Genomic DNA, 26,793 nt, shown 5'->3' on the forward strand with positions numbered 1-26,793 from the left:
CTGTTTGGCCTCAAGCTAGTGGTACTCATCACCAATTCAGCTGTTAGTACAACATGCAACTTGGTTATTAAAGACAGTCCCAGTCCACTTCCTTAGAAAATCTAAATTTTTATTATACATACTGTATTACACTGAAAATACGTACCCAAAGACAGAATATTTTGAATTTACAACTGTACAAAAAAACAATAGAAAACATACGGGCTATGCTATAGATGAAACATTTTACAAAATGACAGTTCTTGTTAAAGGCACCAGATTCCCAGAGGGCTCTGGCTTAACATTTTTTAGTCTTTTTTTTTTTTTTTTTCTCCAGTCAGATCTTACTATGAAAATGTGATTCATTCTGAAACTGTATAATGTCAAAGTCTCAAGCTTCTTTCATCTAGACAAGTGGTCTGCAGTTTGACACAACTTAGTGAGAGAAGTTTTTCTTCTCTGGAAAGACCAATTTCACACAGAGATGTCAAGCAATTACCAAAGGGTCCTCCCTGTTTCATCCAGCATCCTATGGTATTTAACTGAAAGATTAAACAGCAAAGCTACCAGAGAAAAATCAAGTCAACCCACAAAATACTGGCCCAATACTAGTGTTAACCACATTAAGCCTAGACTGTTCTGTATGGAGATAACTACAGAGCACTAGGGTAGGAAAGTCGAAATGGAAGATGGAATCTATGATCAAAACTCTTGCTCAGTATCTTCCCCAGGCTCACCATCTTCATTACACTCATTTCACTCTTTCTGGTCCTCACAGTGCTCATGAAAGAAAAAGGAGCCTAAAGAAACACAGCACTTCACCGTAGGACAAGTTGTTAAAGAAGCCTGGGTATGCATGTATGTGCTCTTTCTCCCCTAAGAATAAAAAAGTTTGGATTGGACAGGGAAAACACAAGCCACTTTCATTGATTTTTTCCAGTATTCCATACTCTAAAAACCAAACGAGCTAATTCATATCATGCCTAGGCTTGCATAGACAGGTGCTTCTTTACAAGCAAGGGCAAAAGAAGCTAGGACATCCTGCCTTGCTGAGGTGCACTAATTCACCTCGGGAGTTTAGGCTTGCTATTTCCTAAAACTTCATGCTTGGATAAAAGGAAATAGAAAAGGACACAAACAAAGCTTTAAGAAAACTGAGCTACTTCTCTGGTCAATATGTCAGTACATCTGCAAGTCATCCTAGAGTCAACAAATGTTGTTGTTTAATCTTACAGCACACATTGAGCCTCACTGGATAGAATCTAGCTGACATCCAAGTGACTGAATATTCAAGACAAAAAATACCAAGTTCCAGGGCCAGATTTTGTTCTGTATGCAACAATTCTATTATATTGGAATTTAAATGCTGATGTTGCCCCTTCCAAATTGTCTGCCATTATCCCCACTTTCAGGCCGCCAGTTCAACGATTGCATTCTCTGAACCAAAGAGCTCCACGTAGTTTTTCTTCTTACCCTATGGTTTTAATGTGGCAAAAACTTCCCTTTCATTATGCATTTTAAAAAAAATTCTAGACTCACAGATCAAGATGAAGTAATGCTCTCGTATTGAGGGTCGTAAATTAATTTTAAAAATAAATTATTTTTGCAGTGTTAAAATTTTCACATACTAACGACTTTAAGGAATTAAAAAGATCCTATGCTTCTATTTAAAATTTCAGTTTATTGCATATGACTGACTTCAGACAAATAGGCCTGGAGACCAACTTTGTTATGCAGCAAATACACACAGCATCACGGTTAAGCTTCCTATACACTACTGCACTCAAATGACCCCACTGCATCCTCGAAGGGCTTCCTGAAGAGGAGAGGGACACCTGTTTCCATCCCAACAGCACAGTCTGAGATACAGACTTCTGTGGACCAAGAAAGTTTAGCAAGGGACCCCCATTAATCTCAAGTAAGCCAAAAGAGCCATCACACAGCACCTCTTGATCACTACTAAATTGCAAAGAGCCTTGCATCAACAACTTACAATGTCAATACATGCCCCTCAGGTCAGCTAATTTTCTAAAAGTTCTTTGTAAAAACTGTATTTGGTACTTGCAGCTTATCTAGCAAGCAGGAACAGTTAGAAGTATCATACACGTTTACAGGAAACTGGTCATCACAAGAAAGCTTTAAAAATCTGAATGTAGACAAGAAAAGGAATGTCACTTTTCTTTACACCTTTCTTTTTAAAAGGCAAATACTTTCATATTCTATTGTTAGCCCTTACTGTGTAACATACTATAATCAAATAAGTTAAATCATGAAAACTCATTCTACTGAACTCCTAAAAACTAAACCCCACCACTCATCCTCACTTCTCAGGCTGGTTTCTGTTTAAAGAAAAATCACAGTAGGAATTATAATCTGCATCAATTCTGAAATGGGGTAATTATGTAGAGGAGAGCCCCCGGTGTGACAGTTACATGTTAGTAAACATCACATTACTACATGCACAACTCTGTAATGGTAGCAGCTACCATCAAATAACTTGCCCATTACAGAAGCTAGAACATTCTGTATATCTGCTTTTATATAAGTTAAGAAATCTGTACTTTTGGTCACATATTAAAACACTGCAGAATAAAGATTTTCTTATTATTTATACTTGCCCTGTTCTGTTGGATAATTTGTTTGAAAAACTAAAAATAAAATCCAATAAAAATTCCACAATACAAAAAGATTCTAATCAATCACCTAAAAGCCTTTGTTAGTATATGTGTATTTGGGGGATTTGGTCTGCTTTCTTTTTGGAAAAAAGAAAGCAAAAAGCCTTTTTGTCCTAAGAGTTCCACTTTAACACGAACCTCTAATCAGCCCAAGATAACTTCCTCAGCACCAACCAACCACTATGCTACTCATCTTTGTATTTCTTCCTTTTAAGCACTGTTCCCAACCAAGCACAGCTCCACACACACATACTTGCGAAACCAGATGTTTAAGCCAAGTCTCCTTCAGATGATGAATCCTGAACTACGTACATAAGCCCTCTCAATAAGTGCAAGATTTATTTGTACTATTAAAGCCAGATTATACCAGTGGTGTGAACACAGTTATAAAGACAAAGATGTGCTTCTACTAGAAGGGGACAAGTATAAGGCACATTTATACGCCCATATAATTGTGGCCACATTAGTGATTATACTGATATAACTTGCACTGGTAACAACCACAGCTACAGTCATTCAAACCTTTTTGGATCAGGGCTCATACGCAATATGACTGCTCAACTAAACATAATTAACACTGCCTCAAGACAACAAGTCTTCCAACTATCTACATTCAGATGCGTCACTGAGCCATTTCTAGGGCCATTTTTACATTCAGCTGCAATTGGTCTCAAGATGTAATAGTTTCACTTCCTCCCAGGTAAGTTATGCAGTTCAAAGGGCTTGCTATGCAGGAACCATAGATCAACTTCTACCCCAAGACTTGGAGGGCAAAGAGTTAGCTATCACTTCCAGGCAGTGACAAGCCACCATCATTTCTTTCTTATTATGGTGTTTTTTCTCAGAAAGCTATGATACTCAGTTTCTCTCAAATAATGCCAAATATAGATTAACTCTGCTGGGCATGGACATGGACAGTAAGCGAGTTAACAAAGCTGCTCAATCTCAGCCTATGACCCAAGCATAAATAAGCTAACATACAGTGGGTACCATCAGACACTGGACATATACCACCTGCAATATTTAGTTATACTGCAGCTGAACTACAAAATAATCAAGCACTGATCTGTGGTGCTTTAAATGTCTATTCTTACAATAGAACCCATGTAGCCAAAGAAAATATTTTTACAATAAAGATCTGTGCCCTCATTTAATGGTAAACTGTGAATGACTGCAGCAGTTATCTTTCAGTACTGAGAAGTAAACTGCTCCCATCCATAATCTTTCAGTTGTGATCTCCTTTTCCGGCATCTTGAACTGTAGGAAAACAAAATCACACCAACAACTTCCCCCCCACCTTAAGATCACCTCTCCCTCTCCCACAATGAAAAAAAAAAACCAAAGTGAGTTTGACATCATCTTCTGCGTTCACTGAGCCCAGTTATTAGAGAGCCATAACTTCTCTATTCTGGAGGGTAATAAGAAATGTACACATGAATGCCATTTTGTACAGTTGACATACTCTATGAGCTGGTTGACTCTAAGCTTGATTTGGTCCAGTCTGCTGTTGCTGCATCTCTTAGGAAACATTAGTTATAGGTTTGTACTTCTTGAATCTGGTCCATTCACCAGTAGCATAGTTCATTTCAAAGACTGTATCAACCAACATAGTGGTGCTGCCAGTGCCATCTGCCTTTGGTAAATCTTCTGTATGCTCACTAAGTTTAATTTGGATGATGTCACCTTGCTCTTGGCAAGGATTCTCTGTGAAAACAAATAGAAACAAATTATACATTTTAACATTGTATTAGAAAACATAAAGTGCACTTGATTGAGATTCTTCACTTATGCTGAAAAAACCCCCACCCAAAACCCAAACCCCAAATTAAGCAAGTAATGTCCCTATTACACATAGCCACACAAAGATCTTCTTCCCTCCATACATCACAGACCGAGCTTTAAGGATAACAAAACCAGACCCCAGAAGATGAACCCCAAGGCTAAAGTAATGGGAACAACAACAAAAGGGGAGTAAAACATGTCAGTGTCATTTCTCTCTGCTTGAAGAGTCATAAGAGAAGTTTATATTTAACTTTGGGATTTTGTAATTGGGACTTTGTAAACCTGAACTACCAGAGTTACTTTATTTGGGATACATTTTTAGTTAAAAGCAACAATTTTCAGCTCTTCTAGAAGCCCAAACAGCTTCACTGAAATCACTCATCCAAGACTCAGCTTCATGACAGTAGAAGTATGAAACATTACATTTCAAGGTACTGGAACTGGCACTCAAGAGTATCATAGTTGGCAGTTATTTATCCAACCTTCAGAAGGTGCGGATATTACTGAAGGAATTCATACTGTTATATATTCACATATGCATATATAGATAACACACACATGCACACTTCCAAAATATTTTACCTTGCATTACAAAAACCTGCCCATATAAATATTAAACTATACCCCTCCTACTGGAATTTGAGGTAGCCTCTAGTAGTAAGAGGACCATCATTAATGCAAGATACACAAAACTTTCTTAAAGCCCAAGGAACATCACAGTAACTCTACCCTGGTCATCTTCAGTAATGTATCGCATTAATCCAAACGCACGAGCCACATTTAGGCTCCAGCAATCCAGTGATAACAGCCCTCAAATACCAAGTCAGAAATCAGAGCCAGTGCAGATGAGAGTTCACTCAAGGACTCTTAAGCCCCTTCTCATCTTACATCCAATAATCTTCTGGGTAAAACAGCCTTGGTCTATCAAGGCCAATATATGACAGGTTCTAGCCAACAGACAGCTTATCTCCCTGTCATTCACAGTTCCTGCAGTTACCTAAAGTCTCTGAGACAAAAGTTGCTACATTTCTAATGCTAAGCGATTAGCAAAGAAGCTCTGTACTACCTAGCTTGTACCCTGACTTGCCACGAAAGAACGTACTTTCATTGGCCTTCTAGACAGACCGCTACAACCTGACCAGTCTGTTCACCGTTTTGACTGGCTGCTTTGTTTCTTTTCAACCCCTGAGCACTGTATTACATGTGCTCAGTTATGTATACATTGTGTTCAGCAGCTGCTCTGACAGACCGTTTGACTTACTGGAAAGAGACCCTAAGACCTGTTTCCAGGTAGTTAGCACTAAACCAGTTAGAAATATAAACTATAAAACTACATACAGACCAGAGTAAAGCAAAGAGTCGAGTACGTATAGAGCAGAGCTAAAGCAAAAGTCTTGCACTCACATATGCACAATTAGAAATGCTAGGCTCTATTTCAGATTTGGGTACTCAAAAGCAAGCTAAATTAGTCTCTATACATGCCTCTTGATCCTGCCATGAATCCAAGTATAAGAGCCTTTTCTGGCCTTGTAACTTTGTTTGCAGTCTTGAACATTTCCTGTGCAGCATACATTTGCTCCCTCTGCAACAAATACAACAAACACGAATTCCAGTGGAGAAAACACTACAAACAGGTACCATATTAATAACCACAGACAAGCATAAGAGAGTAATGTGGAAGTTTGTAGACCTATAAAAAAAGTAAAAAGAAAAAAGCATAATCTCAAGGCTTTCCTCTTTAATGCTTACACCTAACACAGCAGCAACAACAATTCTGAAACTGGAAAAACCCCACACCTTTAGATAGTTACGGAAACATATGCTAAGAGATTTAACATTTACATTATCAATTTTGTGTTCTTTATGACATTAGGGAAAAAAGGAGGAAAAAACCCAATGCTTCCTCTACAGTCCAACAAACCCAGGCTTGCAATAATTTCAGATTTTTTTCCCCTCTAATAAATGAAGTAGAAGTACTGAAAAGAAAGTCACCCAGCTTCTTAAAGTTCAGTTCTTGCAAGCCAGGCTTACAGATTTGCTTAGCAAAATCCTCAAACCAGTTGCATCCTGAATTAGCTACCTGGTTAACTTCAAGAATGCACATAATATATACCAACATACCAGCAATAAGAAGCTCCAGGACATATATAATTAAGTTTGGTTTCTGCCCCACTCTCAGGCTTTAAAAGATGTGCAATGGTGGGGGTGAGGGGATCAACAAATAAAGGTTTTCACCTTAGAATAATGTATTGGTATCTTTTCTTCTACCATGGTAATGACGGGATCTTTTTTTAACAGCTTCATTGTATTTAATTGGCTGGGTGACAGCTTTGCTGGAAATACACCTTTCTTCCAAAATTCTTCATGAGTAATGCAACATTACTTTACATAATAAATAGCAGTAAATACTGTGTTATTAAGACTGCACAACTGAAAATGTTGTGATTAAGACAGCAATGCTAACAAAGCCACAAAACATGTTCATTATCTTTGGTTATAAAAATGCAGCCTCAACCACTCTATGATCCAAAGGCCAAGAACTGCCAACATACTAAATGAGACCAACAATAAGAAGCTGTGTTTTCCAATCTACATCAAAAGTAGCTGTCAAAAAACCCGTTTTACTTACTGTGAGGGACAGGCTTTTTTTTGGTGGTGGCTGCTGCTGAGTTTGAGGGGCTACTTGTGGTGCTTGTGCTGCTGGGGAAATGGCAGGAGGTGTGGTAGGTGTTAGGGGTGAGGTAGGTGTAGCTGCAGGTGGATTAGAGTTACTATTGTACATAGGTGTTCTTTGTTTAAATTGTGCAGGAAGAGTTGTAGTAGCATTTGGAGCTGCAGGCTCTTCAGGCTGTCTGTTAGTCTGCAAGGCCTCTCGTGCAGAGCCAGCTGCAAAAACCAATGAGGATAATTAAAAACAATCCTCAAACAAGGATTAGCATCACCATTTAAAGCCTTTAAAGAAAAGTAAAAATTCTGATTATCCCATTTAGCACCATGATTCAACACGCCATCTAATATTTATATGAAAAATTGAAAAGCTAGCGCTCTTTCCACACAATTATCTTTAGCAATAATTAGACTGACTAGCTGTCCAATATGGATTACTCTATATTTAGCATCAAATTTTATATTTAATGAACATCAGATTTATTAAATTGAGTATGATTTACTTTTTAGCTTGTATTACTGTAACAACTGTACTCTGACCCTACCAGAATTATTGCTGTACTGTTATGCAGACGCCAAAACTACAAAAACATTTCATCAGTTTTTACCTAATGTAGCAGCAGCTTTCAAAGGAAATGGCAATTAAGTCTCAGCCAGTAACAAATACTGAAAATACACAAATACTTAGATGACAGAATTAAAGGTAGTCTTCGCAAATCACTCATTATTTAAACACTAACTGCTAAGATGGTTAAAACTCCACAGTATTGACAAATCCTAACTGTCATTTCTTAGAGCTGATCCATTCACCTGCACTTAAAGGAGTTACTATTCCAAACCCAGCTGCAGGTGGCAGTTACAAAATCACAGTAACTTGATCGTATATGTAAGTTACCATCTGCCCAGCAAACACTAATTACCCAGCACACACTCTAGCCAGTTAGATTCATTGCAGCTCAGACAGACACAGCTGCTTACGTATCTTTCAGGAATCTCACCGGGTTGAAGCTAAACTATTTACATTGTATTTGCAGTAGACTAAAAGCCAGACACAGACCAGAGCTACACTGAGGACCCTCAGGTCAGATTTTAGAGAATGAGATGTCTACCACTCTCCATCTAAGCACAGCCACAGCATTGGTTTCAACGATATGGCTATTACCCAGCAGTATATGGAACAGGGAAGTGAACACTTGAGGACAAACATTTGTAACAATTAATTATCCCTTAATTTTGTACAAATATCTAAGTTCTATTACTGGCTTCCTTTCATGTCAGAATAACCAACTTGCATAAAGTAACGTCTTGATTATGCAACCTCAGATTACATGAGACCAAATCTGTGGATCTTCTGTGTGCATCTAATATCAAGGAAAGAATTTTTACATTCTTTGTCCATAAGAAAAGCTATATACACAATACTCCAAAAGAAAAAAAACAAGTCAGAAAAAACAGAGAACAAAAACAACAGAGAATTTTAAACTAGGCTTTTTCTGATGTTGAATACAATGCCAAGGCTCTGGAAAATACTACTAGCTGCTGACATCACTGATGGGCTCTTGACTGCATTCCTTCCAAGATGCCAATTTTCTGCCAGACAAAGATTTGCATGGACCTTCACAGAGATTCTGAACTGTTTCAGAGCCAAGTGAAGTGATCAGGTTTTGCATACGCATTTTTCTAGTGAACAACATGCCACAGCTCACAGACATCAAGACAAACATTACAGTACCAAGTCAGAACAAGCAAGAGTAAAAATAATGCATTAAAGAGATCCAACATTTCAGTTAACTACAAGGTCTGGTAATGAATCCCAGTCACACACATCTGTTAGTGCCAACTGATACACTCATTTAAGACTTCACACACAGCAGAGAAGGAAAAGTAAAAGCAACCATGTTAAAATAAAAAGTGTAGAAATAAAGGATTTGTACAAACACTATTTTTTACTACAGGCAATTTTCTAGAATTAAAAATAATGTAGCACTTCTCAAAATATGCAGCAGCTCAGCTATAATCTATCAGACTGTTATAAAAGGTGAAAGTAAAATGGATGGCTTGATACCAGCTTGTGTGAAAACTAATATGTACTTGCCTCTGGAAACATGAAACAGTTGCTTTCAAGAGTCAGATAAATGCATGCATATGGATGTATGTATGGAGTACATACACACAAGTCTAGAGTTTTTCTGGTGTCTCTTTATGGATAAAAAAAAGAAGTTGGATTTTCTATTACAGAGTAAGAAAAACCCCAACCAGCAAATTCCTTTGCTTGCTTGACTTAACTAGCAGTCATTTTAAAACTTCAAACCAACAAGCATTTTCTTTATTTAGGTTAAATGATATGTCTGGTTATCCCAAACCCAAAGGCTGGGTTCCTACAATCGATTTTTAGACTGCTAAAGTTATTTCACTGGAGTTAAGGGATAGTAGGTCTGTTAATAAAGAACAGCTAGACAGTAAAACTGTATAGAGTTGGAAGTGTTAGGTTCCAAAAGCAAAAAACATGTCTTTTACCTGGCTGTGTTTCAGAGCTTGGGATATATGAGGAAGACGGAACCACACTGGGGGTAGCGGGTAAATAACTTGTAGAAGGTAGTGCAGGCTCATTGTTCAATGAACCAAGTTTCTGTAAAACAGAAAAGAAAGTGTTATAGCCATACTGCATATATTCATGCACTGGTTTTTTAAATACAATTTCAACATCGGTTCTGCTATGATATTCCTTTTGGTAACTCAATTACGGACTCCTCCATTAGGGCATATTTCCCCTTTCAACCTTAGCTGCCTATACAAAATTCAGACATCTGAATTACCCTAGAAGAGAAAAACCAGCTTCTGTTTCCCCTAATTCATATCAAAGTTGCTTCCGAAGGCACAGTACGAGCCAGAAAAAAAATACTATTACAGAGAATGTACTTCTGCAAAGAGTCAAGCTGCTGTTCCTCTGTCCCATTCCTCAGCTGGTAGCATGGAGACCACTCTATGCAGTTTGTGCAGGTGGTACTCTCTGAAGCACTACACTATAGAAATCTTCTGCCTGAGCAAAAATGCTCCTTATTATTAGCAAGCAGAAACCTGTGTTCATCCATGGGCAAAAGGCCTACTAAAGTATCACCCAGTAGAATGCAAAGGCCTCTAGGACATAAGAAAGCTGAAGGTAGCAGTAAAGTACAGGTAAAACCCTGTCTCCACTGAAACAGGATGTCAGCACAACATGACAGATGTCATCTAGGATCAAGCCAAAGAAAAGGACACGTTTTGTACTTGACTATACGTGATACCACACACACAGCATAAAGTCAACAGCATGGTATCTCTATGAAGAACTTCACTTTGGTCCAGTACAGCCTTATAAACATAAGGGGTTGACAGAGGAAAGCAGCTTTGAGTGAGTAAATCTGGCAGACGAATCATTTAAGGTAGCCTTACTAGACAAAAAACTGATACTCTAAAATGTGGAACCCACCAAAAAAGATACTGTTTGCATTTTGCAGCAAGACAGGCAATGACCTTCACTCTACACAGGTCTACCGACACCTGCCTATATGTTGTCTTTGGCACATGTGCCATAAGATTGCTGCCCCCCATGGGACCAATGTTGCATGTGCTTACCATTAAGCTCTAGAGGAAAAATTTCCTGGCTCACCAACAAAAGCACAGGTCTTTTAAATAAGAGTGCTCTCCAAAGGCAAGCATTGCATGTCAACACGTGGACTAACAGAGGCAGATGGAATCATAACCACTTTAAATTAACTAACTAATTAATTAAACATAACTAAAAACAAGACACAACACTTAAGATTTGAGATGTATTTCTATCATCCCAAGAGGCTTGCAAACACTGGATGCAGCAACCTCAAGTTATCTATTGGTACCTAAAGAACACAATTGTCCAAATTAATTCTAGGCCAAAGTTTGCTGGAATAGAACAGGCAGTTTCTAACTAAGAAATGGAGGGAGGATCTCACATTCTTGTAAAAGTTATGTCCTGACTGAGAAAAAAAAGCTGCATCAGTTTTTCCAGTGCACAGTATCTGAAAGAACAGGTTAAAAACCCCTGTATGCAACCCCTCTCCTCACCTCCCACCCCCCAGCTGAACTACCTCTAGCAACAGGTTAACTTTTTCTGTAGATCCTCAAGGGGAAAAAGAGGGGGAAAAAAAAAGACTGTCAAAGAGAGGGAGCAGCCACCTCTGAACTTTATGGGTTTTAAGCAGCACAAAATTATAAACCATGGGTAATCTGGATGGAGATCAATTCCACTGTATTTCTCCTCCCCTTTCAGTAATCATGGGACTGGCTAAACCTAGTTAGACAGGCCTGGGGACCTCAGAAAAAGCTGCCTTCAGGATTAAAGCATCAATTCTCAAAGATTACAAGCTAAAAACTGAGAAAGAATCACAGAAGGGTACTAGGCTATAGGTTCTTCCCTCAAGCCAGAACTCAAGACAGGTGAGGTGTAAAGACTTCTTTCTTACTCAGCTGCTTATATTCAGTTATCTGTCCTGGGCACAGGCCAGTGACAAGCGCTCCTCACAGACTTCTGTGGACATTATTCCACCAGGGTAACAAAGGATGCACAGGCACAGAGTGAAACCTGCAGGAACTACTGAAAATTATTCTACCTACCTATGGTCAGACAGCCCTCCTATTCCTTTCACCTGACAGAAGACTACAATCCTCAGTTACAAAAATGCCATACCCCATCACAAAGCTAAAATAGCAAAAAAAGCATCAAAAGCTTTACCTTATCCTGTTTCTTTATCTAGTTTAGTGAAAATATAATGGAATTTTGAAATAATTATGTAGAGATTTTTACACTAAGAGGCATGTTTCAACAAGTTAGTAAAACATCAACACAGTGTTTAAGAATAACATCCACCACTGTTTCCTCTTCTTTTTGTTTGTTTGAGTTTTGTCTATTTTGGTTTTGTTTGATTTTACCTGTGTAGACACAAGACCAGCAGCATAATCTGGGGTAGCATTTTCTACTACTGTTTCTTCTTTGGCTTGCTTTTCCACAACTTCTGTATCTATTACATAAAAATAGAAGTCAGTTCAAGGAAGTCTCCTGAAATACTGAAGTAGATATGCATTTTTATGTCTTTGTTTTTTTAAAAAAAGTGTTTCTCAGTCTGCTAACACACGCTTAAAGAGGTATATGTTGAAAGGTTGGTAGATAATCTTCATACACAAATTTATAATCAACCCAATTATGAACTGAACCACAACATACATCCATCAAGCTATAGTAACTGAGTATTAGGCAGACTATAGTAACTGAGTATTAGGCAGACAATTAGGCTAATCTTGTGATATCAGAAAGCATCAAAACCCAAGAAAAAAATTACGATTTTGTTCTTGAATGGTACTCTTTTTTGCAAAAAAATACAAAAAGGTTGTCTTGGTGCAAATATGCTGCCTAGTGTATCTTCCTGATATGCTTAAGTACAGCACTGTACTGTCACTTAAGAGCAGTAAATCAGATACTATCCACTTGTTAAGATCTCTCAGCCAGAATGCTGGAGCACTATATGTTTTTTCACCATTACTTTCAATTAATTTACCCAGTCACACAGCCAGCAGAAATAAACACATCAAAACAGCTCAGAACAATTCCAGTACTGAAGACGCTCATTCACCTATGTTCTGCCCAAAGCACAACTGACTAGTTCCATCCCTTCATGCAACTGATTCAAGTTATTATCTAGGCACAGGGCAGTATGATTAGGAGCATTAAAAGAAGTTAAAATCCTCTCTTTAAGCATTTTTGGTTTGGGATTTTCCCCACCCTCCTTTTTTTTTTTTTAAAGTTTAGGGGCAGAGAAGTTTTAACAAATGAAGAACAAAATGGTACTACAAATCTAGATCCTATTTGCAGGCATATTAATAGCATTTGTAAGTATGCATACCAACCTAATGTCTTTCTTCTTCTCTTTGCTTCACGGCCAGCACCTACCATATCCAGCTCAGAGATATCTAAAAGCTAAAAAGACCACAGAGAACTTAATAACCATCGTTAACTTTACATAGTTTATCTCTAAATACTGTCCTTAATTTTCTTCTTTAATATATTGGCACTTGATTCAAAACAGCATCAGAAATCCACTTCAGATCAGGGAGAAGAACCGAGCAGGAAAGCAAGAGACTAAAAAAAGTGCACCTACCTTTACTCCTCTTTCTTTGCGCAAAGGTGTTCTTGAAGGAGGAATAGGGGTTCTGTTTCCAGATGGACTAAATACACTAGGTGCTGAAGTACTCCTGAATGGAGCTTGTTTTGGTATTCCTTTGAGTGGTGCTTAGGGAAGATCAAAAAAAGCAACAATTGTAATATATATCTAATTAGTTACAAAGAACTGTAACAAGGAGTTCTTCAGCTTTTCCCCTTCTTAACACACACACATCCCCTTAATTTCAAAGGTTTATAATGTGGAACTGTCTATAATAAACTACATGTCCCTCAAAGGTCAGATCACATCTTACCCTTCAAACAAGGAGTAAGAGCCAATCTCCAGGCTAATGCTTGCAACTCCATTCCACAGGAAGTGATCAAACAGGTGCACTGCTATCAAAATATACTGTTCCTAAATACATTGTTACTTTTCTTACTGACAACAAAAACTTTGAAACACATAAAAAGGTACTGGTCATGAATGTTCTGAATCCAATTATTACCAAAGTTGCTCTTTGAACTTTAAGATCTAGTTACTTGGTAAAACTGCCTTTGATCAAAGATTGTTAGCAACGCTCTGCAGGGCTAAGGGCTCAGGGCTAATAATCTACTGGAAAGATAAATTACTGCTTCACACCAGGGCTTGAAATCAGAGCTGCTGTTTGCACAAGAAGGATCCAATTTGGGTCTATATTGCGAACAGAAAACCTGTTGTCTCAATACTCAGTAGAAACTGCTACACCTATAAGCTGTTCTCCCCCAACTTTACACTGTTGTCAAGCGTGAAGGTAGAAGGGTAACAGTGCTGAAGACAGCATTCTTTCATCAACTGCTAAAAAATTAGGGGGACAAAAACATATCTATCAGAGGTCTTTGAGCCTCCTGACATACTCATCATACCCTACAATTTGAAGATGGAACACCGAATTTTAGTTTGAGGTTAGGTACTCTGTATCCTTCTATATGTTGTACTGAAAACCTTTTCACCACAGAACAATCCTCTCTGACCAATGTGAGTAAGATTCAGCAGAGTAAACCTCAGCTAGTCCTATAACTCATCTTTCTAGAGACCACTTGGCTCTGAAGGCCAAGTATGAAAGCCAGCTTTATGAGTTCAACAGCTAAAAAGAATGCCAAGAACTAATGGTCAATTTCTATACAGGGAAAATTTTTAGTTCAAATTACCAACTACACTTCTTGCATTTCCTGCATGAACATGTGGCCAAACTTTGGTGCTCAAGACCACATCTTCAGCAGCATCAGCACAAAGAACTTCATGGCTTCTAGCCACCACACCAAGAAATCACACAAGTTTCACATCTCAGCATCATATTGGTGGTCAGAAAAGTTAAATCTGTGCAGTGATTTAAAGTATGTAACTAATTTTGAACCCTCTTCTTGCTCCTAGTCAAAAACTTATTTGAAAAATTGAAGCAGTTCAGGAACTTCAGCAAACAGCTGAAATCTATTAATGCAAAGTTGAAGAATGATTACACATCTTTGTCATGTCCATTAAATAGAAGCCTTGGCTGCAGAGAACACACTGTCCGCATTCTTTCAACATGCAGGATTAAACAAATACAGGATAGTTTCAGTCTACTTCGCAGCATTTCAAAGAGCACAGCAGATCACAGAGATCCACTCTGCTCCCTTTTGGAGCAACATGGCTTAGTCAGGAGTTATTCCTGGAGTGATGCAAATTAAGTTCTTACCAAAGTCTACAGGCATGATCTAGCTGCGTACATTTTAGAAGCATGGCAGATATACATGCCATTTAAGAAAAACCCCACACTCTTGTTCTTTCTGACAAGACATGTCAGAAACATTTCAATATCTGGAGAGAGTGAAGCAGAAAGGGAGAAATCTCTTGCTTCAAAAAGTAAGATTTTATAAAAGCTAGACTGTAATTTTATTCTTCATCAAGGCTATTTCATCAGATTTTCTTTCTTGGAAGTGATAAAAGCGAGCCATACTTGTTGTATCTATCTTTTTGACCAGTCCCCTGCCTTTGGCATGGAAAGGCACTCCTGCAGTCTTCTTTAGCTGTTGTGCAGTTTCTGTTGCTAAAAAGAGAAAGGCCTGTAGTTATTACAGAATCTGTGCTGAAAAAATACAATACATTGCTTCTTATATAAAATGTTATTAACTAATACATGAAAAGATAGGAATAGCAACAAAGAAATATATATGGTATTTTTGCAAGGTAAACACAGTATCTGGAAAAAACGCAAAATCAATATAACTATGCAACTAACAAGATGGTCTGAACTAAAAGAAATCAGAGCAGAAATCTACTTGATAAAGACTGAAATAATTAAAGTTCTAAGTAACATCATAAAAAGTTAGATGTTTTGTATTTAACCAGATCAACTACTCAAATCACATGCAAGAAAGCAGCAAGCTGCTGCAACGGAACAGCAGGTACAGTAAACTATTTTAAGATTGCTTAGTTTAACCAGCTATCAATACATGTATGTACACATGTTGCCTTTTGTTAGCAAAAACCCTCTTAGTTTTCACACCCTATATAACCACACTGAGCAAAAGCATTATTTAGCAGCTCTTGCTCCCTGTTGCAAAAACATATGGCAAAATAAGAACTAGGTTCTCATTTCAGTTTTGTTTCAGGAGCTTTAACCAAAGCTGTCCCTCATGAGTCTTCACAACTGACTTAAATATACACATGAGAGAATGTATCTGTGCTTTAAAAAGCTACAGCTTTTCGTATGCCTTGAAATCTGAACAGCATTTAAATCAAGATTAGCATTTTAATGTAATCATGGCTGGAATGACTTGCACCTGCTTTTCCACACATCAGTCTATCAAAGAAAAAAAACAATCAGCCAGCAAAGCTCTTATAACAGATAATTTTAACGTATATCCCCATATTGGAGAATAAGACTGAATACAAGTTTTCGTTTCACCATTTAAATTGTTACCCAACCTTATCAACTAGCTGTACTACTACTTACACTTCTGCAAGAGTTCAGCTCTCAAAGTGGCACTTTTAGGTTTCCTTTTCAGCTGAAAGTGTTTCACTGGGGGAGTAAGTGGCCCAGCTAGTGTAGTCAAGGCATTTTTGTTTAAGTATTGGCATTCCAACGGCAACATAGCTGAAGTTTCACATTCACTTACTGCATAAAAAGTTAACACAGTACATATGGGTATTAGCACCTCTTTGATAGCTAATTACAAAACATTTTACAACTAGACTGTACAGGTGTTTTTAGATTACTTGTTTAAGCACTGAGAGTAATTTAGTTCTAATTATTACACAGTATGTAACCAGTTATTAGGATGTTTGTTTTTTACATTAGCTTCATAAGAACTTCCATGTTAATTACACCTAGTCAAATTGCAGGAATCTTAAATATGCTATTAGAGTAAAAGATAGTAAAAATGATTGAATTTTTAGATTCCATAAAATTACACATAACAAGGAAACTACTACACTAAAGTCCAAACCAAAGCATGAACAAACAAATGATCATTTGTTTATAGTAAGAAAGCAAAACACTTCCACCACCACTGTGTCATTTCATTATTGGTCTGCTGCAATCCTAACTTCAAGACCATGTCGGTCCATTGATGCCTAAGGACTTTTGCTACACAATGTGCTAAATCAGACTCCCTGAAGTAGGAGCAGCTTTGCATCACCATTTACTACATAGTTTGAAGTAGCAACTCTTCAAGTGCCTAAGCCACTATTTTTAGCTGCTAGGCAATGTGTAGCTAGTCGGGTCATCAGCAGCATTACTCTTCTTGTGATCAGTCTCTCTGCCAGCACCTATCACTTCTTGCCTAGAGGAGGACTTCCAGCAGAAATGCACCCCACCTGCCCAACACAACAGTGGTGCTTGCACACACACGAGGCTGTCCACACAAGCACTGCAGAAGCTGAGCCTTACTGTCTTCTTTGGTACTACAACATATGAAGACAGAGCAATATATGAAAAACCTCAACTTCCTAAGCTGCAGTAAGCCAGTTATTACCTACCAGCGCACATATAGCCTGACAGATAGTAATGAATCCACATTACCTTATGTGTTGCCCTTCACAAACACTCAGGGTAATAGCCAACATGTAAGTTCTGATGATATGTGAAAAGATAATTTAATAAGTTACCATTCCTCAAATATCAGTTCCCAGATCAGTAACGAGCCAGGTCTTGAACTGTGGCAGTTAAAGAGACAAGACATACTACTTGTCCTGGTACCAGTACCATTAAGATAGCAAGATTGCCTGTGAAACAACAAGTTATTTCTGAAAAAAGGCACTGTATTTCTATACTTCACACCAACAGAAAAAGCTTACCTTTTTCTCTAAGTTCTCCTAAAATATCTTGAACATTGGGATTCTGTTCTTCAAGATCAAGGTTAAGGGAGCCAGTATCTGGAAAGGATTTTAAAATATCAGCTACCATTAAGACCCAGGGGTCTGAATCCAAGGTAGCGAGCTGGATAATTTCAGTCAGTGCCCCTTTCATCTAACAAAAAAAGAAAAAGAAAATCAGCCAATTGGAAACAGTTTTAAACAGGTTAGCTGGATTTTTTTATTTTAATAAGACACTAGCATAAACATGCACAATGTTTTACTACTGGGGAAGGGAAAAGGGAGGCTGCTTCAACACAGTTACACAACTCTAGAACTAAGTAAAGAATGAACCAAGATTTTATTTTTTTTTATATTGCTTTTGGTCAATCTAACCCAAGTTTGTTTTGAGCTTTTGGCAGTTTGAAGCTTTGTTTAGCACTGAACATTTTTACTAAATGTAACAGACCAGATCATTACACTACTGTCTCTTTACATTCTACATTTACACTCCCAGTGTCCCCACACCTTATATTCAGTGATAAAAACGCACAACTAGAAAACAAGTTATGTACAACAGTCATCTAAATGAAGATGTGCCCCTTTCTGGACTACCGAATAATTAAGTAGACAGACCATATCTGCATCATATGAACATAAACTGTCCTCAAAAATTTACTGCTTAGGCAAAATGTGTTTCATGTAATAAAAACTACATATTACAGAAACAGACCCAGCCCTCTAATATGCCACAAGTAATAAGACTTTCCATCTATCTGAAGTTTCTATAGTCAGAAAAAAGTCATTTTTCTTTAAGCATCCATCTTGAAAAAGGGGAAATAATGCATAAAAAAATATTAATTGTCACAGTAATATTTTTAAATTACTAAACAAGTCTGTTGGCACCATGAAATGAACTAGAGCCAAGGTTACTACAGACAGGGGTTTACATAGTGAATCTCTTAAATTAGTTACTTCATTCACAGCTAAGCGTAAACCCCTCAAAGACTGAACGCTTGCTTTAAGTAAACTCTCATGTAAGCATTACAGCATTAGCTTCACAGAACTAAGATATTTGAGACGTAATGCGCATCTAATCCACAAAACATAACAGTAAAGTTATGTAAATTATTTAGACACACTATCTGTGTGGTACTAACACTGAAGAATTTACAAGCAGGTGTAAGGAAATACTTGAATTTCAATTTTTCACAACCCACTGAGGCACATATAGCTTAGTTACAGCCTACATGTTTCTGAACACAGGGAGACAAGCAAGAGATTCACCTTCACCTTTATGCTTTATTTCTTTCCCTTTATTTAGAACCATCCTTTTCTTATGAAAAAGTTTAGTAAAATAAGCTTACTCTACCTATGCAACTCTAAGAAATAAAAGTTAAATCTCTGCTCTCTATTAACAACCCCCATGTCCCACCCAAGCCTTTCAAGGGTCAGAGGCAAACATTGACATTTCTTAATTCCTTTCACCCAATGTTATTGCCCTCTCACTTCAGAAAAGGTTTACAAGTGCACTACAGGGGCAGTTTGTCCGTTACCCCTTCTTGCAAGTTTTAGCACTTACAGTAACATGCTTGCAAAATAAACTAGATCAGTTCATCTGACCCAAAACAGCATCTCTCTATAGCTTTAAGCTTGATCAGCCCCTTGGCGTGGCTGACTACTGTCACACAAACACTAGAACCACAAGAGCAGAGCAGAGATACTACAACTGTCAGTTACAGTCTTCAGCAGCACTATTGATTTGCTTTGGATTAAACTGACCACATAACCATGACCATACACTGTTTAACGTGTTGTCAAGTTTAACCAACACTTACTCAATGGAAAGAATAAATTCCTAAAGTTCTAGTCTGTATTGCCCTCCATTGCTCACTTCTTTCTCAGTAAACACAAAACCCCCACCTAAACTCCACACAGGCCCAGCAATCTCTATTTCAACCCTAAACTGCTCATCAGAAGTCACTTCCACTACAGTGGATGAGGACAAGCATCAATACTGTTGAAAGAGCCCTTTATTCTCCTATCTATCCCTACAGGAATTCCAGTACCGATTTACTTAAAACACCTGAAAATTTAAAACACGGCATGAGAACTGATGAAGCTATGGTTTATTTATAGCTCTTTTACAAGCTTTTATCTTGACACAACTAACGCAGGTAAATGTATAGAATGTAATTTCCTCCACTAAATCAAACTCGGGCAATAGTCGGAGAACAGATGTCTCCTGTATCATCCCAATTTACTATTCATATCTGCTCCACAAAACTCCCATTTGCACCAAAAAATCACAGAGCTGTCATAACCCCTGTAGGTATTTAAAATACAGGTAGATGTGGCACTTCAGGACATGGTTTAGTAGTAGACTTGGCAGCGCCGAGTTAACGGTTGGACTCCATAATGTTAAAGGTCTTTTCCAACCTAAACAATTTATGATTCTATGCCTGTACTATGTATGTTCCTATGTAGCTCTTGTCTGGGTATGTCAAATCCACATTGCTCACAGAGCAACTAAAGTTCAGGCAACCCACCTATGCCACAATCCACTGCTTCACATGACTTCGGCTCCTTCAAGAATGGAGCCCATAAACAACTTGTTTGCCTAACACTGGGCAAATAACATCATCATAAGGCCTCATGGCAGAAAGAACATGATGAAAAAACAGCCACTGTCATACACAGGGAAGCGAAGCACACTAACACATACTGTGAGCTAACCAGAGACATTGCCTAAATATGGGTTTGCATTTAACAAGCCTGGATTTGAGTTTTGACTCAGGTTTGTCTTTCAATAGCAATTTAAATATATGTTGCCAGTTCAGTGGTGAACTGGCAACTGAAAAGAAAAGTTTTCTTTGTGGTTTGAGAATGCACGAAATGCAACTCTGAGAAACCTACGTATAGTTTTTCTGTTACTTTACAGAGCACAGCCATAATCCCAAGCTCTTAATTGTGTAAGATTGCAACACTGGGTCAGTAAGAGCCCCATCAGCTTCAACCAGCATCTTGTTAAGCATGAATGTCAAGATCTGATGCAACATGTTCTGGCATTTCTCTCATCTAAAACTTAAGGATCTTAAGTATTTTTCTCAGCCTGCTGGCACAAAAAAAACCCAATAGGGCACAACTGAAAACATCTGAGAAGAAAAGGATCAGGCAGGATGGGGAAAGTCTGGGAACAGAGACAAAAGGAGATTAATAATGGCTGTGCAGGAAGAATACACAAACAGCACCATGAGAAGAGGTAAAGAAAGAAATGTTACTAGAAACACACAAAGTGATAACTCCAGGATGACTTCTCGAAAAGGTTTCCTGTTCATTTGCTTTATAGTACACCTCAATTTATGTGACTATACCTTTACACAATTACATCAACAGTTGACTAATAAATGCAATCAAGTTTTAATCTTTCATGCAGGATAGTGAAGGTGTTATTTATAGGTATCTGTATTATTATACAGCATTTTCATTAAGCTAAAAGCATTGGATTGAAAGTACAGTATTAATATTTATGCAATACAAAACCAGGATGCATCAACTACCACTGTCATATGTTTTTTATTTTAATCATGAAAAAGAGCAGAAGTGGCCAAGGGTAGTAATATGGTATGTTTTAATCTAATACATCACAAAAAAATTAAGAACACTAAATGCAGGCCAGAAAAATGCATAGCAGCCTGCCTGTTCTGAACAGAGGGAAAGGCAAGCGTCACGTGCCCTCTTACTCCTTTGCAGTAGTACTCCACAAGTCCCACTTGCATGAATAGAGGACTCCTGATTCACATAAGCAAGCAAGAAGAAACAGTCTTGACTTTCGGTCTCTTGCAGCTACTGTAATAAAAGTGCAGGCTGCTGCTGGGATAGAGATCTTCCCCTCAAGACTGAAATTCAGAAAGCACTGAAGCACACAGTCCTCATTCCAGACTTGGTTGTAACATCACAGTCTAACCCTGAATAAATAAATTAAACATTGGCACAAAAAGAAAACTTGCATTGGCATTGTGAATCAGGTTAACAAGAATACAATATACAAAATAAACAGAAGTAATTGTTCTGCCAAATTCACAACTGAAACTCTGGTCAGCACTACACTGAGCTTTAGGCATCATTTCAAATAAGCACAATTATCTAGAAAAAATTTAACAGATGAAAAGCTGGGGGGCAGGGAGATTCAAGAGTTAGCAAATTCTGCCCAGAGAATTACAGCAGGAAAGGATATTTTTGATAACTGCCTACAAAACACACTTAAAAATGGGAGCCAATTATTCTTATTAGTCAGCAGGAACACACAAGCAGCAATGAGGTTCACAGCATGATAAAAAAAAAAAAAAATCAGGTTTATTACCTATCCCACAGGAGTATTATGAGGATTAAGTTGCTTATAGATATACAATATTTGGAGTGTTGAATGAAAACATTACGAAAATTGAAGGATATTACATTTGAGGAAAAAAGCACTTAAGTAAAGGACTTAGCCTTTAGGACAGCTCATTGAAGATTCACTTGTCTAGACTGAAGCTTTCACAGAGATTTAGGAAGGATCAGCAGCCAAGTAAACCCCTTCTAAACCAAGCACCACCACATTTTCCTCAATTCCCACATAACTTTCTCAGATTTCTGCTCCCAAATGGTCTCCATGTTATTCTGTGCCTCAGTGAAAATGCTATTATGTAGAAAACAAAACCCCAGTACTTTGCAGAGAAAACAGTAACTAAGTCCAATATCTAGAGCAGGGTATATCATTTAACATCTTACATAAACTAGCAACACATCCTGCATCTCCTATCTAGATTCCCAAAGCTTTACAAAGCTGATGCAATGTGTTTTCCGATGCTATTAAGTTTCCAAATGCCAACTCAGTGCTTCTCACACATGATCAATACAGACTGGCACATGGCATGGAAAACACACATATGACTTTCCACAGAGACTAATGAAGTACTTTCACAGTTAAGTTTAACCATTTGAGATATGGGTAGGATTCCCAAATGATGAATTTCACTTCCAGGCAGCTACAGGTATCCTGTACCAGTGTACTTCTGCCAGCAAAAAGACACCATATTCAGTACAATACACTGAGCAGAGAACACTACAGAGAGGTGCACAGCACACATATACTGAACACAAACATATATTTAGATTAGGTTTCAGATTTAGAAAGGATATTAGGAATATATTCTTTACTGTGACGGTGCTGAGACACTGGAACAAGTTGCTCAGAGAAGCTGTGGATGGCCCATCCCTGGCAGTGTTCAAGGCCAGGCTGGATGGGGCTTTGGGCAACCTGGTCTAGTGGAAGGCGTCCCTGCACACGGCAGGGGGCTGGAGCTAGATGATCTTGAAGGTCCCTTCCAACCCATACCACTATGATGATACCACCTATCTTAGCAAAGCCACTACAAATTATGAACATCTGATAAGACAACATCCCTTTCTGTCAGGAGTTTGCTGGTAGGTCTGCTATATCATTAGGCTTCCTTCCGGTACAACCAATGTTAAGGGTTTCTGCCTCACAACTTTTTAATTTTTATCAATTTTTTAATCCCTTCCTCTCAGTTAAAAAATAAATAAAGATTTTTTTAAAGTCACATCCCTGAAATAACTAAGATGTTATAGGTACTTTGCAAAGGACTGAAAATATGCTAAATCCCTAGATCTCAATCAAGTGTGCTTTGTTTACAATGAAGGATTAAATCTATGATTGCATTCACACACTGCACCAAAACAGCAGAAAATCCTAGAATATCTTTTATTACAGCAGTAAGATCAGCTTTATGTTTGGAACATAACTGATAACTTTACACTAAAAGGTACAGCAACTGACTTGCTCTTCTTTACGTATACTTTATCTCCATGGCTAACAAAATCACAGACCAAGTTTCTGGGTACCATCTTCCTCTGAATCAGTTCAAAAAGTTATTTTACCCACCCAGTGAACACTCTCGCAGCGTTTCAACAAGTTAATTTGCTTAAATGCTGCTCCCTCAAAGAGTTGAACAGTGTTACTTATGAAGGTCCCTAAACTAAGCTCTTTTTGATCTAAAAACATCACTAATTTGTCAGATTTTTCCAAACATCGCAATACTCATTTCTTCCAGGCTACTTGGATTTTCACACTATTTCAGAAGAATTTAGCATATTCAAGAGTTCATGTGAGCTTATGCATAGCTCCCCATGCCCCTTTCTGGCCTTGGTTATTTTGTTTGGCCAAAACAAAATTGCATTTGTCACACAGGAAGAAGACAGCTTGTGCACTGAACAGGCACTAAACACAAGTACCATGTTTTGAAAATTAGAGTAATTATGCTGAACAAGAATTATTTCATTTTTTTTTAAGTGACACTGACTATATGCAAAAGTGATCAATTATACAGATGCATGTGGCAAGACAGGCACTGGCAAACACTAAACCACTGCTTAATTGTGATCCTTGTGCATTTTCAGCTTAGAAGTACCCCAAAACTGAGCATACAATAATCCAAGTTACATACCGTCTCCCCACACCCTGCCTAGTATATATGTACATTAAGCCTAAGCAGCAGCTGTGTCCTAGCCAAGAAAGAGACTGGTGCAAACACAGCTAAGGATACTCTACACAAGAATGTGAGGATTAACTACATGCCACCTCCATGATCGTTACTGGGATCCAATACCATACATGGTGGAAGTAGGAGAGGTACTCCTTAAACCTAGCTGAAGAAACTCAAAATGTTTCCCAGTCATTGTCCTGCTATTGCCCCAAACATCAGTAACTGCCTACTGGTAAGAACAAGCCAGCTGCAGATGAGGTATGGTCCCAGGCCAAGCAAATAAGCTTGCAGAGCCAGCTCAGACTTGAGCCAGCCAGCTTATTAGTTGGGGTAGGTCAGTAAAGGAAAGCACCAGCTGTTCCCAGAAAGGTAAAGAGAAGCAAAAAAACCCACCCATGGCAGTTTTTTCAAGCAATGCTTGACTGCAAGAAGGTGGCGAAAAGCACTGTTCAGTGCAGACCCCAGATCTTCCATTCCATAAGTTTCAGCACTTGCTGCTGTCCTTCCAAGCAGAGATGTTCGACTTGGGACACCTACATAGCTGCCAGTATTAAGGAAAGTGAAGGAAGCCTAACACGGCTGTTCCCAAACGGTCCTGCCTCTGTCCTAATCCTAGGAGGACCAGAAGCCCTCTTCCCAAAGGCACCCAGACTGTCAAAACACAGCCCTACAACTACGAGTCCATGGGGAGGCATAAGATGGGCTTCAGGTCGAAACTGCTTTCAAAAAACTAGTGCTAACCAGAGATTCCCCGGAGAGCAGGGCGAGGAGGAGCAGCAGCAGTAAAGCTTCCACTCCAGTCACTCCCTTTTATCACAGGGAACGTTAGCGCTTTTCCTCGCAGCAAGGACAGAGTCTTCCGCACTGGGCCTCGACCAACCACCCCACCAGCCGAGACCTTCTTCCTCCCCCTCCCCGTCCAAGAAAGGCTGCAAGGGAGATGCAGGGATGTCTGTGGGGACCAGCCTCATTACACACTCCGTGCCGAGTGCGGCCGGGCACCTGCCCTTGAGGAGCAGCCGCTGCCCGGCTCCCTGCCTCAGGGCTGCCGCGGGGGGCTGCCCGCTCCCACCGCGCCGGAGAGGGCAGCGCCAGGCGGCCTGAGGCGCCGCGCCCTGGGGTCTCCCCGCCCCACAGACACCATGAGAAAAGAAAAGGGCGGGCGGGGGAGGTGGTGCTGGCGCTGCGCCCCCGTCTCCCCTCACGCCGTCTCCGACCGACCTCTTCCCCTCACACACACGGACCCCGCTTCGGTTAAGCTTCCCGCGCAAGCTCCTACCCAGCTCTCACCTCATCCACTGCCCGGCGGGGCAGGTGCAGCATCCCTAGAAGTAGCTTGAGCTTGACGGCCGAGGAGAGCCCGTGGAAACAGAGACGGATGTTGTCGATCACCGAAGCCGTGAGCAGCGAGGCAATGCTCGGCGGCGCCCACAGCTCGTCTGTGGAGCCCAGTTTGTTGTGTAGCCACAGGCCAGTGTCACTCTCCCGCATCGACGCCATCTTGGGAGCGGGGCGAAAAAAGAGGGGATTCTCCACGGGCATTTTATGAAGACACCTAAAGGGAGGGATGGAGGAGGTGAGGACCCCTGCGGGTCGGGGTATTGTTCGCAAGCCAAAATGGCGGCGCACTATGAGGTTGCGCTAGGGGAGGCGGAGAGTCAGCCGTAACTTAAAATGGCGGCGCCCTGACGGCGAAAAATAACGAGGCTCTAATCATCTGTCGTTCAGATGCAAAATGGCGCCCAGCACAGCTTTTTTATCCGTATTGCAAGATGGCGCCGCCTCAGCGCGGAGAAGCTTCTCTGTCAGCCCTGACCCGCTGTCCCTCACAGTCCGCCCTAACTTCTCCGGGGCTCTCCTAGGCAGAAAAGGGATAAAAACCAGGAGCGGGGGGGCGAGTCACCGCGGGGCCTGGCGGCACAGCTCAGGATAGACCGGGGCCCGCCCCGCCCCTCCGAGGCCGCTAGCCTCCCCCCGCCGGGCTCCGGGCTCCCACCTCCCCCTTCCTGCCCGGGAGCCGCCTCACTGGCCCCGCACGCCGAGCGGCTGCCGCTGAAGGCGGGCGAAGCGCTAAGGCCCTACTACCAGCCCGCCCCTCCCCCCCAGGGCTAGGCCGGCCCCCGGGCCTTCCGACACAGCGCTCGGCGGAGCACCACGTCTCCTTTCCTCGCAGCCCCCATGTTCCCGAGGGGGCGGGTAACCTGGTCCCGCAGCGGCGGCCGCTCAAGCACGTCGAGCCCGTGCCAGCGCGCCCGTCGCTCGCTCTGGTCGGCCGGCGTTGAAACGGCCGCCCGTTTCCCCCAGCCAGCACCATGGGGAGCTTATTAGAGGTGCTAATAGCACCTTAAAGCGCACTCACCTCCCTGTTTACCTCAGGTCCTATCAGCCCTTGGTTTGCTTCTCGGCCAAGGTAAAGGCAGCCTGCGGATGTGGTGCTGGGTGGTGAATCCCCCGGTGGTGCCACGGTCTGGCACGGTCTGAGCGTCTTTTTCTTCGTTTTCCCCAGAGATGCTTTGTGCTGGGTGCCTCAGAGCTGTAGGGGATTATCTCAGCGGCTCGTAAAGCTAGCGGCAGGCCCTCAGGAGCTGGGGGTTGGTACACTTACGTTCATATTCCCTTGTGATTCAGCTCATTGTTATTTAAATATGAAAAATT

The 26,793-nt window shown here is 40.1% G+C and overlaps 1 protein-coding gene across 1 annotated transcript; it reads right to left on the reverse strand.

Moving 5' to 3' along the window:
- Nucleotides 1-88: 88 nt before the first annotated feature.
- On the reverse strand, nt 89-26,632 carry NELFA (negative elongation factor complex member A). The gene is made up of 12 exons (XM_080410769.1): nt 26,498-26,632; nt 25,429-25,693; nt 17,594-17,765; nt 16,251-16,412; nt 15,252-15,341; nt 13,274-13,404; nt 13,023-13,092; nt 12,051-12,139; nt 9,621-9,732; nt 7,066-7,322; nt 5,919-6,018; nt 89-4,358 (listed from the first exon to the last, which is right to left on the reverse strand). The coding sequence occupies exons 2-12, from the start codon at nt 25,678-25,680 to the stop codon at nt 4,174-4,176; spliced, it is 1,620 nt and encodes a 539-aa protein (XP_080266895.1). The 5' UTR covers nt 25,681-25,693; nt 26,498-26,632; the 3' UTR covers nt 89-4,173.
- Between the last annotated feature and the right edge of the window lie 161 nt (nt 26,633-26,793).

This window comes from Falco punctatus (genome assembly GCF_963210335.1).
Source record: "Falco punctatus genome assembly, chromosome: 1".
NCBI classification, from domain to species: domain Eukaryota; kingdom Metazoa; phylum Chordata; class Aves; order Falconiformes; family Falconidae; genus Falco; species Falco punctatus.